The sequence below is a fragment of the Cannabis sativa genome, chromosome 1, assembly GCF_029168945.1.
Source record: "Cannabis sativa cultivar Pink pepper isolate KNU-18-1 chromosome 1, ASM2916894v1, whole genome shotgun sequence".
Taxonomy (NCBI): domain Eukaryota; kingdom Viridiplantae; phylum Streptophyta; class Magnoliopsida; order Rosales; family Cannabaceae; genus Cannabis; species Cannabis sativa.
In genome coordinates this window covers 7678289-7692478 of record NC_083601.1, presented here as the reverse complement: position 1 = coordinate 7692478, position 14190 = coordinate 7678289, and the positions used below count along the sequence as shown (strand labels likewise).

General features: G+C 33.4%; 2 protein-coding genes across 9 annotated transcripts; one reads left to right on the top strand and one right to left on the bottom strand.

The window, feature by feature from the left end:
* The first annotated feature begins 2941 nt into the window (after positions 1 to 2941).
* On the top strand, positions 2942 to 7085 carry LOC133030564 (uncharacterized). 6 transcript variants are annotated; one of them, XR_009684207.1, is made up of 9 exons: positions 2997 to 3511; positions 3666 to 3842; positions 3957 to 4106; positions 4457 to 4558; positions 4808 to 4878; positions 5001 to 5068; positions 5444 to 5553; positions 5678 to 5766; positions 6497 to 6636. XR_009684207.1 is itself a non-coding variant. In XM_061103358.1 (7 exons), the coding sequence occupies exons 1-7, from the start codon at positions 3293 to 3295 to the stop codon at positions 5497 to 5499; spliced, it is 843 nt and encodes a 280-aa protein (XP_060959341.1). In that variant the 5' UTR covers positions 2942 to 3292; the 3' UTR covers positions 5500 to 7085. The 6 variants fall into 6 exon arrangements, 2 of the variants coding, with proteins under 2 accessions (XP_060959341.1, XP_060959336.1); XR_009684209.1 differs by having other exon boundaries at positions 5678 to 5717; positions 6497 to 6635; XR_009684206.1 differs by having other exon boundaries at positions 5678 to 7085.
* Positions 7086 to 7316: 231 nt separating this feature from the next.
* Positions 7317 to 13988, bottom strand: LOC133030555 (protein DA1-related 2). 3 transcript variants are annotated; one of them, XM_061103343.1, is made up of 12 exons: positions 13516 to 13979; positions 13157 to 13335; positions 10900 to 10996; positions 10571 to 10784; positions 9533 to 9653; positions 9259 to 9342; positions 9024 to 9143; positions 8714 to 8926; positions 8562 to 8624; positions 8363 to 8478; positions 7939 to 7997; positions 7317 to 7857 (listed from the first exon to the last, which is right to left on the bottom strand). In XM_061103343.1, the coding sequence occupies exons 1-12, from the start codon at positions 13559 to 13561 to the stop codon at positions 7538 to 7540; spliced, it is 1632 nt and encodes a 543-aa protein (XP_060959326.1). In that variant the 5' UTR covers positions 13562 to 13979; the 3' UTR covers positions 7317 to 7537. The 3 variants fall into 3 exon arrangements, with proteins under 3 accessions (XP_060959326.1, XP_060959323.1, XP_060959329.1); XM_061103340.1 differs by having other exon boundaries at positions 7317 to 7997; positions 13516 to 13988; XM_061103346.1 differs by having other exon boundaries at positions 7317 to 7997; positions 13444 to 13565.
* Between the last annotated feature and the right edge of the window lie 202 nt (positions 13989 to 14190).

The following is a 14190-nucleotide window of genomic DNA, read 5'->3' as shown; positions in this document are numbered from 1 at the left end:
ATAATTACTTTTAAAAATATAAATAATGAAATGTATATTAGATGAAAGATAAAAAAGACATTAAAAATAAAATAATAAAAACTCATAATGTAAGAAATTAATCAACCACCCATAAACAAAAATATTTTGGGTGAATTTTTATGTCATAAAAAGAATATTATTTATAACCTACATACATGGATGATGCCTACATCATTTATAAACTGGGACATTTAGTTCCATGTATTTTTGTAGTTATTTTCTAAACAAAATAGAAAAAATTCATAAAATTTTAAAAATAGAATTAAAAAAAATCTAAGATGCCACCTAAACTTATTTTGTGCTTTACTTTATATTATATATGAATTTATATTTTTCTTTACATATTAAGAAAAAAAAATAATGTTTAGTTTCATTTAAAATAATTTAGTTTGAATATTTTTTTGGACTAATAAAAATATAAATTATATATAAAAATCTTAAAAAAAATAATAAATCTTAAATAAATTGTATATTATTATTATTATATATTACATCAACTATAAAAAACTTATAAAATAATTACTTTTAAAAATATAAATAATGAAATGTATATTAGATGAAAGATAAAAAAAGACATTAAAAATAAAATAATAAAAACTCATAATGTAAGAAATTAATCAACCACCCATAAATAAAAATATTTTGGGTGAATTATTATGTCATAAAAAGAATATTATTTATAACCTACATGGATGATGCCTACATCATTTATAAACTAGGACATTTAGTTCCATGTATTTTTGTAGTTATTTTCTAAACAAAATAGAAAAAATTCATAAAATTTTAAAAATAGAATAAAAAAAAAAAATCTAAGATGCCACCTAAACTTATTTTGTGCTTTACTTTATATTATATATGAATAATATTTTTTAACAAAGTAATTTAAAATTCTATATACATATATTAATAGTATAAAATTTAAAATTTTAATAAATAACTCTAAATAATAATTCATGAAATTAAATAATGTAATTTTATTATTATTACTAATTAGCATTATTTTTGAATGATTATTTTTTATATTAATAAATATTTTTTATTATAATATTAAAAATAATTATATTAGCTACGCAAACCTCCCATTGAACTGTGTGGCCGATCTCCTCACAGATTCTAGCTCATGGGACATTTCAAAGCTAAAAAGGTTGTTCGATAATGACACGGTCTCTGCTATTTTGAAAGGGGGTAATCCTTCGGGCTAGGACGTGGATAGATGGGGTTGGATCCTAGAGTCTAATGAGAGGTTTACGAGTAAATCTGCTTACCTTGCGCAAGCTCTAGAAAGAGCCAGCCATTGTGAGGTGGCCCCTTCGCTATGGAATAAACTATGGAATAGTAAAGTTCTAGAACGACATAAGATCCTTTAGTGGTGCATCCTCTCTAAGGCACTCCCTGTCAGAGCAGTCATTGGCAGAAGATTTCAAATAGAGGATACCAGATGTCTTCTATATGGTAGGGGGAGGAATCTGTTGAACACTTTTTTCTTACGTGTGATGTGGTGTTACACATTTGGCGCTCCTCTCCTTGGGGCATATATCCTGTTTGTGGCACTGGGATTCGTGTTTGGGACTGGGCGAAATTTCTGTGGAGTCTTAAAAATAAAGGTATCCGAGAGGAGGAGGTTTTTCTTTATGCTTCGATTGCAGTTGACACCATCTGGAGGGCGCGAAATGAAAAAGTTCACAATAATATTTCCCCGGATGTTTTAAAATGTATTGACCTTGTTTACACTTCTTTTGCAGAATTACATGCTTCTCTGGTGCCGTCTTCGACTCTGATTTTGGAGGAAAAATGGAATCCACCCCCTGAGGATTGGATCAAACTAAATTGTGATATTAGAGTGGGATTGGCAAGCATGTGTACAGCTGTTGTTGCTAGGAATCATCTGGGTAAGGTGATTCGGATCCATACGACTCAGTTGGACTTTTTGGATGCTTTGTGCGGAGAAGCAGCGACTTGTTGTTCAGCCATTTCTCTGGCTATTGACTTAGGGTTTAAGTTTATTATTATTGAGAGTGACTCGAGACTAGCTATCAATGTTCTCAATGGGAAGGAGTCCTATTGGGCACTTGAGAACTATGCCTCCTTTTGTTTGAGATCCACTCCTTTTATTAGTTGTAACTTTAAGAATATTAGTAGACATTATAACTATGCGGCCCATAAGGTGGTTAAGTGGGCGTTTACCCACCAGATATTTGGAATACACCCATAATATGGTTAAGTGGGCGTTTACCCACCAGATATTTGGAATACACCCATAATATGGTTAAGTGGGCGTTTACCCACCAGATATTGGGTTGTATTTCAGTCTCCGATTTGCCGGAGAATCTGCTTTGTAATGACCGAGAGGTCTAGACTTATTTCTTTCTAATGAAATACTTCGCTAATTTTTCAAAAAAAAAATAATACATGACACTTTTGAATGAGTTAAAAGACTAATTAAAATAAGGACTAACTGACTAGAAAAAGGTAGCCTCAAGAATTATTGTTGATATTTTTTTAAAATTAAAATTTATCAACTTTTTAAAAAAATCTATCCGCAATTTTCTCTTAACTATAAAAAATCAAATTATATATTTTGAGAAACCTTACCTCCCCTTTCCATTTTCCAACTTTTTTCCACGTGGCAACATCACAAAGGACGCTCTCTCGACCGACTTTTTGTTACAGTACAGCACAACGATAAAATCTCACAACTGGCATCTTCACACACACCAACTCGAATATTCCAAAACTGTGATGTACTATGTCCCGTAACTGGGTTTATATTTACATGTATCCGTTCCTATTTCACACAATATAAGACCTCATTTATAATGTTCCACGTAAGCACATATTACCAATCATAAATATCATACTAAAAATCAACGGCTGTACTCACCAAGATTTTAACTAGGGTTTCCGATTATTATAATAGGACTGAGCGTGTCGAAACCAAGTAGTCGGTTTAAGTATAGTCCTATTCCGTAGTCCAAACCATTTACCGCTTTTTTCACTTTGAGTCGAGGCGTAACGACGTCGTTTGTTGAAATAGTGTTGCTTTAAAGGTACGCAATAACAGGGAAACCAAAGACTGTTGCTTTGGGAATGATGGAGGTTTAGAGGTTGAAGAAGAAGAAGAATTTTGGAGTTTTGAGAAGAGGAGTCTTCTTCTTTAGGGTTTCGTCATACGAGAGTATTTGTTATTTAAGGTTTCTGGAGTTTCTTACTCTCTGACTTTTTGACAATTTCGAAAGAGGGAAAGAAGAAAGGTTTGGATTTTTGATTCACTATGCAGACGGAGGCTAGAGTGGGGATGGTGGTTGAAGGTCAGAGAGCTTTAAATACTGTACATGGAAGCGTGGAGGTGCCGCAGTCAACGCCGCCGCCACCGCAGTCGCTTCAACAATCGCAGATCGGTACTCTATCTCAGCTTCTCGCCGGAGGCGTAGCGGGAGCACTAAGTAAAACCTGTACGGCTCCGCTTGCTAGACTTACTATTCTCTTTCAGGTTTGGCTTATTTTTTATTTTGATGGGATTTAAATATCTATATGTATCTCTACATCTCTGCGTTTGGGGTAGAGAGTAATTGTTTTCTAATTTTGATTGTAATCAATCAAAATTGTGAATTTTATGTGACTGTCGTAATAATTAAATAATACAGGTGCAAGGTATGCACTCTGATGTTGCTACATTGAGCAAGCCAAGCATATGGCGTGAGGCTTCACGAATCGTTGGCGAAGAAGGATTTCGAGCTTTCTGGAAGGGAAATTTAGTTACAATAGCTCATCGTCTACCGTATTCTTCAGTTAACTTTTATGCTTATGAACACTACAAGAAGGTTTGGAGAAAAGAGTTTATCTTGCCTTTATATATATATATATATATATCCAAATGTCGTTGCCCGTTTGAGCTGGTTTTGATTTTGTTTCCCTTTTTTGGTTTATTGGTGCAGTTACTACAAATGGTTCCAGGTCTAAAAAATCATAGAGAGAGTATGAGTACGAACCTCTGTGTACATTTTGTAGGTGGTGGCATGGCAGGGATAACAGCTGCAACAGCCACATATCCATTGGATCTTGTGAGAACACGCCTTGCTGCCCAGGTAATAAATTTGGCTTGCATTGAGTCACTGTTTTCGCTTACCATTTTGCCGGTACTAATTCCTTTTTTGGGCGGAAAGGATGGGTTGACAAAATATTTGGAAATTTAGTACCAATGAGTTAGGTCCAGTGATCAGACGCATGGTTTCTTCCTGCGAGGTCTAGGTTCGACTCTTTATGGGACTTTTTTTCTGTCTCCGAAAGATTGTAGAATTTGATAAGGCTTCTGCAGGAGGACTTCATCATCTTATATAAATATATGTATTATTGTTTGAAAAATTACTTTGTTGCTGCTTTCAATTCATTGTGTTTATTTGCATCATTCTTAAGATCTTGGTTTTGAAACTTGCAGACAAATATGATCTATTACAGAGGTATTGGGCATGCTTTGCGAACTATTACGAGTGAGGAGGGTATTTTGGGATTATATAAAGGACTTGGGGCAACTCTCTTGGTATGGTTGGAAGTAGTTTCACTTTTTTCTTTATCTTATTTTCATTGCAAAATGCTGTATTTCTCGGCATACCTTTTTTATTTCTAGGATTATAACAAATTAGAATTCTCAATTCTATACAACGTCTAGGGGCTAAAAGCGTTTCAGGAGCAAACAAATCATAATGGTTTTTGTCTCTATTTTCAGCCAGTTCACTTGTGCTAATTATCCTTTAAATAAACATCTGATTGCTGCTTTATATCAATGCAGGGTGTTGGCCCCAACATAGCTCTGAGCTTTTCAGTATACGAGAGTTTGAGATCTTACTGGCAGTTGCATAGGTAATCAGATATTTGATTTAGTTTCTGAGGTGTTAATACGACTTTTCCTGGTTGTCGTTTGTAATATTCTTATTGTTTCGTCAATGCTAATATCTTTAGAATTCCGTATTTTTTTTTCTCAGGCCTCATGATTCTCCTGTCCTAGTTAGTTTGGCTTGTGGCAGCCTTTCTGGAATTGCATCATCAACAGGTGAGTGATTGTTTGTGAACCAGCTTGATTGATATCTAGTTTGAAGCTTTTATGGGATTTTCTTTAATGTATAAATTATTGCGCAGTAGCTTTTATTCTTAAACTTCGTGTTCGTACCATATTCCCATTGTTAGATGTTTTAATTTTCGAGCTTTGTTGTCTCTTTGCTGTCTTGTTTCCTCGGGTAAATATTTGTTCTAGTTAATGATGACCTTTCTTTGTTTTTAATTTTTAGACTAGCCTCAAACAAGTGCATCCAAACCCACTGCTAAGTGCAAATGAGATTTTGGTTGGATTACATTTATTTTCATAATTAGACATATTTTGTAATAGATAGTTAATACATGTAGCTGTCTACTATGCTTTTGATTGCAGAGAAACAAGGTGTGGTGCAGGCTCTGCACCAATTATCTAACCAGATTGACCCCTAGAACCTGAGACCAGACTGGAGTGGTTTTTTTAGATCTTGGCATTTGAAAGTTTTAGTAAGGATGACGATAAGAAATTGATTTTATTTTTCTTTGTCAATCATCCAAATTAATTTTATATAAAGATCTTTGCTCAAATTAACCTATCTTTCCACATTTATACAATGACGTGTCTCCAAAGCCTTGCAGTGGGTTCCTTTATTGGGTGGCACTACTTTCAGGTGAACCTATGTCATCTCAATTATAAATGTGAGAGGTGTCCTCTTTGAGGTATGCTTCTCACTTGGCTTTCCTTTCCCAATGAATTTACGGGTATTGGATTTTGCAAGCCTTGCCACCGCATATGGAAGCACTCTTGTTCAGTGATATGCTAATATATAGATTACACTGCACAATCCATTATCATCATAAAAATTGTTAATCTAATTTTAATCAAGTGGTCTCTTTGCATGTATATGCTGGATATTGTGCAGTAGAGAAAAGAACTTTCATGCCTCAATCATATCTAGTGGCTTGAGAGCTGAATATAGCTTTGTATTGTTGGGTTTATTGTTCGTATAGGTTCTAATTTTGACCCTCTCATTTGAACTTCGTTTTACTAACTATTAATTTGTAGAACTTTGTAGAACCAAAACTCTATTACGGTAGTATCCTTTTCTTGAAAATGACCTACGCCTCTGTTTTCTCACCTACTGAAATATTAGCTGGACTTTTTAAGTCTGCTAAGCACTTTCTATTGCATGCTGATATTAAATGATCTTTATGATGTCTTTAATTTAATGGTGTGATATCAGCTATATATATATAGATGTGTATATAGTAAGCTCTTGTTTTGTAGATTTTTATTTTAATGGATTTTTCTTTTTCTCTATATTCTAACCTTGAGAATATAAAAGCTTTTTTCTAACCTTGTCAAAACAAGTGCATTGGAAGATCCCATTTGGCAGTACTAGAACTATCTTCAGGTCATTATATTTTGCTCTTTACTATAATTGTGCAGCAACTTTTCCATTGGATCTTGTTAGAAGAAGAAAACAGTTAGAGGGAGCAGGTGGCCGAGCTCGTGTCTACAATACAGGCCTTCTAGGTACATTTAAGCACATTTTTAGGACTGAAGGTTTGCGTGGCCTGTACCGGGGAATTCTGCCAGAATACTACAAGGTGGTGCCTGGTGTTGGAATTTGTTTTATGACATACGAGACCCTAAAGATGCTCTTAGCAGATGATGATGATAATCTATAGTAGCTGATAATAACACTGGGAACTGCAACTAAGGTGGGGAGACTATCGGAACTGACTGTTTCATAACAACAGAGCTCATTTTCTTTATCTGGATTCTCATAGTAGTTGATCATAATATTGTGACACTACCGTGGGAATTACATTTTTCCATGTATAGATTTCATACTTAACATTACACATTATAAGTTTATGGCAGCAAACTTGTTCTCCCCTTTTCTTGATATTTCATAATTGCATTTTAGTTTTAGTTTTAATTGTAGATGGCTTTATGGTCTTTATCCTATAAAATAGGAAAAGGAAACCTGTGTTGGATTTGTTCAATTTAAAGGCTGGAGGTTTTGTGTTTACTCCAAGTAACTTATAGTGCTATAACATTTGATGCTTTATCCCGAAACATGTATGTGCGAGTGGTACTTTCCAGGTCCACCTCTTACTGATACAACGCCTTAATTTCAGATTCTATAACACTTGCCTTACTACTTCTACAAAGGGAAAAACATTGCTGCTTAAAGGCACCTTTAAGTTTATGAATATTCAATTAATATGTAAAATATAAAATCGAACGGAAGTAATTTGTGTTTCTAGATCAATGAAAAATAGCTTTATAAATCTTTATTAAATTGAGGGGCTCATTTTTTTCAGCTTGTATCCCGGCAGGACCCCATGGAATTTGAAGGGGGTGCTGCTTGAAGCTTTAATAAGCAGCTTAACTTTTTGGGGGCGATAAATAGAATATCTCCGATGGACGTGTAAGGCAACTAACAGAAGTAAAATGATACAGAATGATTTGAAATTCTCATTACAATGGGAAAGTTCCAGTGAGATGAATGTGTTTGAGAGTAGGAGGTAAACCGTACTTGTTGACAGCTGCATTTGCTGCCCTGAATCCTCCTCCATAAGCTGGAGACGCATCGTGCGCAATTTGGTGCATGAAAAACTCTCCAAGTTTGCTTTCTGAGTTCGACTTTCCACCTTTCTTCGATGATGAAAAGGATGAGGAAGAAGCTGTTGACGTTGAAGGCATATTTCGAGAGACTGGCATTACTTCTGATTCAAGCCACATGTGGGAAAGCACCTGACAGATACCTTCCTCTACTTCCGGATTAAGGTTACGAAAACCTGCATCATTGCTAAGTTGAATGAAGAAAAATACACCTAAATAAACATGGAAGAAAAGCTTTATATGTAGCTTTTTTTTACCTTTAAGGCGTAGCCAGCCATGCATTAACTCATGGGCAAGAATAGCACCAGTTAGTAATCTGCATACACAAGGATTTTTGTTTTTTAAAAAAAGAAAAGAAAAGAACGGAAAGAACGAATTCACAAATATGTCTAGCATTGTTTTTAGCTCCAAAGTTAAAAGGAACCTTTTGATCTCGAGTCTCTCGACTTTATTATTTGAAAAAGAAAATTAATGATAATAATAACAACCCTTTGAATCATATTTAGTTTTACTTTTAAATGTTCCAAGGTAGACAAAACATTTTGCCTACCTACAATATTTTTCCTAGCATCATTGCAATCTATCCTGGCATAAATTCTTTTTCCTATATGTATAACAACATAACTGAAGGCTGTATTTTGTTATATGGTAAACTGCAAACTAAAACCAAACAAAATTCACCTTGGAAGACCATAGAGAACAAGAATAGCTGTTACTTCACATCTTCGAGTCAGTTTTTGAGGTTGAGTTCTCATTCCTATAAATTGGTGACCACCAATTTTCGGCCTTCTGAGTATCTGATCATTCAGAACAAAACTTTTAATCATTTGAGATCTTATAAAGAAGAAAAACCAAACAGTACGTTATAATAATATCATACACTAGTGACAGTCTGCTCTTCAGAAAGGCATAAACCCCTGGTCTCAGGCATATGATGTATACCCTGAAATTAACAAAATCCACTATTAGTGAGATATGAAAGAAGAAGAAACTAATAAATGTCACATAAATGTATGAAGAAACATCACTTACGCCTTTCTCTCCAACTATTGCTTCATTAAGTGCGTGTCTTTCAACCAGAAGCATAGGGATTTGCTGATCAAGTTTCATGTTCAGTCCTTCATAAAAGTCTCTGATGGCATGGTAAAGAGGCTGACAATCACCAGTATCCATAATAGCAGATTCCATACACTCAAAGCATAAACTCCGTCCATCTCCCAATGAAATATATCTTGCATCCCAGGACTTCACAAGGGGAAAAAAGGAAAAAAAGAAGTAAGAAGTTTATAGATATATAACATTGTTTGATTAGAAGATCAATTGTAGTAGCTTAGATTAGTACCTCTAAGCGCTCACAACTGCAGCAGCGAGCTGTGTCGTCATGTTCATGTGAAGGACAGTATTTTTGAGACCAAAAAGGGTGGCATCTGTACTCTATCAAACCAGCTCGATTGGTCGGAATCTGATTTTTTTTTTTCAATCAAAATAATTCACTGTCAATTTTAATCATATGAGAAGCAACTGAAGTTTTGATGATGAACAATTATAAATGAGCTAAAGTGAACTTTTTTCCTTACAAAGTTGTGGCAGACATCACATTTGGGGTGAGCCAGTTCTTTGAAGCAGGTCTTGTGATATGGATCTTTTCCTGACAGAGAAAACTTGGATCAAGAAAAAAAAAACAACTGTAAGAGCTAGATAAAAGAAGATATAAAACTAGTTCAGGAAGAAAATTGAAATTGATTAATATTAATCAAATAAAAACTTTGATATGGAGATTAAAGATTAATATTCTATATTAATAAATTAATAAATAAGCTTAGGAGAGTTAGGCAGGGACCAAAAAGGCACCTCATTCTCAGTTATTGGTTGATCACAAGAATGACAGCGAAAGCACTGAGGGTGGTAGTACGTTCCCATGCATCCAAGATAATTTCCATAACGTATTTCACGTTTGCAGCCACCACATATTCTGTAAATGATGATATGTCATTTTTCAAATTAAGAAAATAATAATAATAATAATAAAATCTCACTACTTTGGACTCAAAATACGTATCAAATATTCATATGGGATTGAACCAGATTTACAATGTTCTACTAATACACTTAAAAAGTAATGAACTCACTTTATATCCAAATTTAATTGATGAGATTGCTATAGGACACCATGGTGCTGAACACCAACTTAGTATTTGTTGGTGCCGTATTTTTTATTTTAAAATAATATATAGGATATGAAATTAAATTGCACCAAAAATAACTAGGGCCGGCCCTAAGGAAAGGCGGGCTAGGCGTGCGCCTCGGGCCCCCGAACGCTCAGGCCCCAAAATTGTGAAAAATATATATTAATATATTGATAAAATATTAAATAAGAAGAAAATATAACAAAAATTGTTTGGTTTAGTGGTAAAAGTTTTACATGTCATGGGATTAATTCCCAACCTCTACTTTTTAATGTTTTTAAAAAATATTTAATGTTTAGTATGGATTGAACCTTGGAGCTCTTAAGAGTTTTTAAAAACTTTACTATTACGCTAAGCACTAGAACTAGCATTTTTATTATAGTTAAACTATATATATAGGTGTCCCGAAATTTAATTTTGCCTTAGACCACTCATATACCTTAGGACCGGCCATGAGAACAACAATAATACACAAAGAACACCTATGGTGCCTAAAATGCTATGCAATTTGGTATCGAGTTCACATATTTTTAATTTAAAATACTATAGGTAATATCTAATACTTGCATCAATAAATACAACATTGTGGTGTGGGCAACATGATGCCCCTATAGCAATACTCATCGTCATTAAACATTTAACACACAAAACCATGCATTAATTAGTTGTTTGATTAGAAGTAAGTTTATATAGGAAATCTTACTTATACCCCCAAGGGTAATACTGCTGAGGGGGATGAGAAGGTGGGTGTGCTGCAGGGACATAAGGAGTGGGGTGTGAAGGTACATGTGGATGAGGATGTGGGTGTGGGTGTGGGTGTGGATGTGGACGAGAACGCGGAGAAGAATATGGCGAAGCCAAGCTATCTTGTAGTGCCCTCGCAAAATCTTCATCGTGGTCTCTTCGCCATCTACGTCCTGAAAAAAATTATGAAAAGGGTCAGCTGAATCACAATATTAATTTTAAATAACCTATACACGATACAAACATACATATATGTATACGCACATATATAGACATCAAAACACATACCTGCTGCTGTTGGTCTTCTCAAATCATCAGCTAGAGATAGTGCAATTGCATGTTCCAACTCATCGTTCTCCTTCCTTGCTCTGGGACGATGATCACCCTGATCAAACAAACCATAACAACTAATTTAATAGATTTGTGGTTTATGAAAACAAAAGAATTAATCAGAATGGGGCACTGGTTTCCTTTATGTTAAAAGTTTCTAGGATAAATCATAAATGCATTGTTCAACTATAACAAGAGGGCGAAGAAAATATATCGTACACTACATTTACATTGTCGATGTTCTGTTTTATACTAGATTAATTACAACAGTTCTAAATTGCTCTGCAACCAAAGTCTGTGATTCATTTTGTTCCAAAAAAAAAGAAGCTCGATTAACATTTGGTGCAAAACAAAGATTAGAATTGCCGGTATTCGTAAATACTAGAATTATAGCCATTTTAAGAAAAGTGTCGGGTATAGAATTTACAAGCCACAACGAGACTTTCTTAATTAAATATGCGTTCAGTGTATAATGGTATTATTACATTATTTTTTTAATGCATGGTATGTAATGATATTAGAAGAATTCCAGAAGAATGGCTCAGTGATTTTTGAATTTGATAAAAACATCTTTATTGAACTTTTTTTTTGGTAAGAATTGTTAAAAAGAAACATTTTTGAGTAGGAAAAAAGTTTAAAAGAAAAGCATAGAGGATTGTTTCTTTCTTTCTTTTTTTTTAATATAAAGATGAAAATGAGTTGGGTAATGTTCCCTATCCCGATGTTGTGTTTATCATTTTAGTACTACTCATCCCTGCATATTTTCTATCGGAGCCAAAATCGCTGTTGAGCGGGTTCGATTCATTTATTTAAAAATAGGATAAATAGTGGGATAAGTACCCAAAGTTTTAAGTTTGTAAGCGGCATAAATTTAATGTTTATTTTTAGTGGCATAATTACCCAATGTTTGTAAAATTATAATTTTTTTTTTTTCAGTTTTGTCAGTACAGACTCTGTTTTAAATTTATTAAATGAACATTTGAAAGTAATTGATACTATATGTTTTTGTCTAGACCCAATGATCAAGAATCTAGACCTTATATGTGGCTTGTTTAAGAAAATAACAGGGTTTGTACGGACGAAATTAGGGAAAATTTACAGTTTTACAAACATTAGTTAATTATGCTGCTAAAAATAAACATGGAGTACTTATGCTGCTATTTACTCTCAGAAATAAATAAAATACATAATAAAAACTAAATTGTATATAAATTAAAATATTTTATATGTTAATAATTTAAAATATATAATGTTGTCTGAAATAAAATAATTTTTTTTTTGAAAAATAATATATAAATTACAAAAATAATATAATTATAACTAAAAATAACATTATAAAATAAATAAAAATATTTAATGGAGCTCTGTTGGGATAAGGATCCCGTTAACATTTAACATCTTAGTCTCGTTCCAATCTCTATTTAGGTGGAAAATCTCAACCTATTAGCAGTGGTGAAGGAAAGAGGGCATGTGGGATCATTTGCCCTACTCAATTTTTTATTCATATAATTTTGGTGTATAAATTTTTTGAATATTTTACATTTTGATCTCATAAAAATAATTTTTTTCAATAAAATTCTGTTAAAATTCCCCCGGGCTAAATTATCCACTGCCCATTAGGAACGAGTATTCTATTATATTATCATCCTTATTCATATAAGTTATAAATTATAACTAGTGTAATGATAATCATATTATAAAAACTATATAAAATTCCAAAACCAAACCGAAAATTATAGAACTGATTCCATTATGATTAAAATTACCATAACACTAAACCAAACATTGACATGTCCAAACATATATAAAAGCGAAAACTAAATTATTGTTAGTGTTTAAGATTAATACATTAATTTAACTGAAATTGTTAATAATGATGTTGGTCATCGTATATTTGTATGAATTGGGTTGATGAGTATCATAAATGTCAATGCAAAAATTAAAAATATTATAATTTGTTGTACAATATAACATTTCATTATTCTTCATCAAAAAAAAAAAAAACATTTCATTATTCTAAATTAATTTATTCTGATAGCTAGCTAGTGATGAGATGTTATTAATGGAAGAGAATTAATGTGTAATGGAAGTATAGAATATCATAAAGATGATAATGACAATGACTTATTCTACCTCAATAATATAAAAATACACAAGTTCACACATAACGCAAGAATAATACGAAAAGAATAAACAATAATAAAATATCTCTAACCAGGGATCTAATTGGTGCGCGCCAAGACATGTTTTCGTCGCCAATGAGTTGTGGATTACTTCCGCCGACGCCGCCGCTGCCTCCTCCTCCTCCTCTTCTACTCGAACCGCCTTTGAAAAGCTTAGTCAGCCATTTCATAAAGCGGGATTTCCTCTCACCATAAGAAGAAACAATTTCCCCTGCAGCCACAAACATTATATATAAAATCACTTTAATCAAATTCAGTTCAATTCCATCCAAGCTTATTATAGTTGTTATAAACAAAGATTTTAGAATTAAAACTGTACGAATTTGGTGTGCAACAGAGCTGTCTGAGGATCAAAATAATGAGAGTATATATTGTGTGTGTATATATATACCGTAAATGCAAGGCTGAGAAAGATGAGTGACTTCAGAAGAAGTCATGATATCGAGCTATATAGGCTTCGCCGGAATAAGGAACCTAAAATTCGACAGTGACGCACAGAGAGAGAAAACAGAGAACACAGCCAGAGAAATGGAGAGAGAGAGAAAGGGAGGAAACAAATTTGAAGCAACGGCTTGAAAATAAAGGAGAAGGAAAACAAGGCATTGTGGATCGTTAATTTTATATTTATTTGATTATTTATTTTTTATGGAAAAAAAAAAGAGAATATCTGAGAGAGAGAGAGATGATTTTAGAGGGAGAAAGAGAAGATTCTTGACTTGATAAAGCTATCTAGCAGAAGAGAAAGTGTGAGAGAAAGCGGGAATCTGCTGAGGCGGAGCACAATAAAGCAACGGTGGAGGACAACCCTACTCTTCTCTCTTTCTCTTTCAGAATCACAAAACATCAGAAAATTTATGCTAAGTAGCTCTAACAAGATTTATAACAAAAGTTTCCTTTTTTTTTTGTTTTTCCTTCTCGTGCACACGTAGTTTTTTTTTTTTTTGGCGCGTAAAGAATTGTTCTTATAGCTTTCTGGTTTTGATGTTTTTTTTTTTAAAAAAAAATGCGGCGGTTTGAGTTATTTTTTAAAGGAAAAAAGGTTTCAGAATTCTGTTGATTTACATAT

Bases quoted from the DNA above. Each gene is read 5' to 3' on its own strand.
- LOC133030564 (XM_061103353.1), top strand. From the start codon at position 3,293: ATGCAGACGGAGGCTAGAGTGGGGATGGTGGTTGAAGGTCAGAGAGCT. The intron at 3,512-3,665 runs GTTTGGCTTATT...TAAATAATACAG, and splicing joins GACTTACTATTCTCTTTCAG to GTGCAAGGTATGCACTCTGA. The intron at 4,559-4,807 runs GTATGGTTGGAA...ATATCAATGCAG, and splicing joins GACTTGGGGCAACTCTCTTG to GGTGTTGGCCCCAACATAGC.
- LOC133030555 (XM_061103340.1), bottom strand. From the start codon at position 13,561: ATGACTTCTTCTGAAGTCACTCATCTTTCTCAGCCTTGCATTTACG. The intron at 10,997-13,156 runs GTTAGAGATATT...TTGTTTGATCAG, and splicing joins GCGCACCAATTAGATCCCTG to GGTGATCATCGTCCCAGAGC. The intron at 8,625-8,713 runs GTAAGTGATGTT...TGTTAATTTCAG, and splicing joins CAATAGTTGGAGAGAAAGGC to GGTATACATCATATGCCTGA.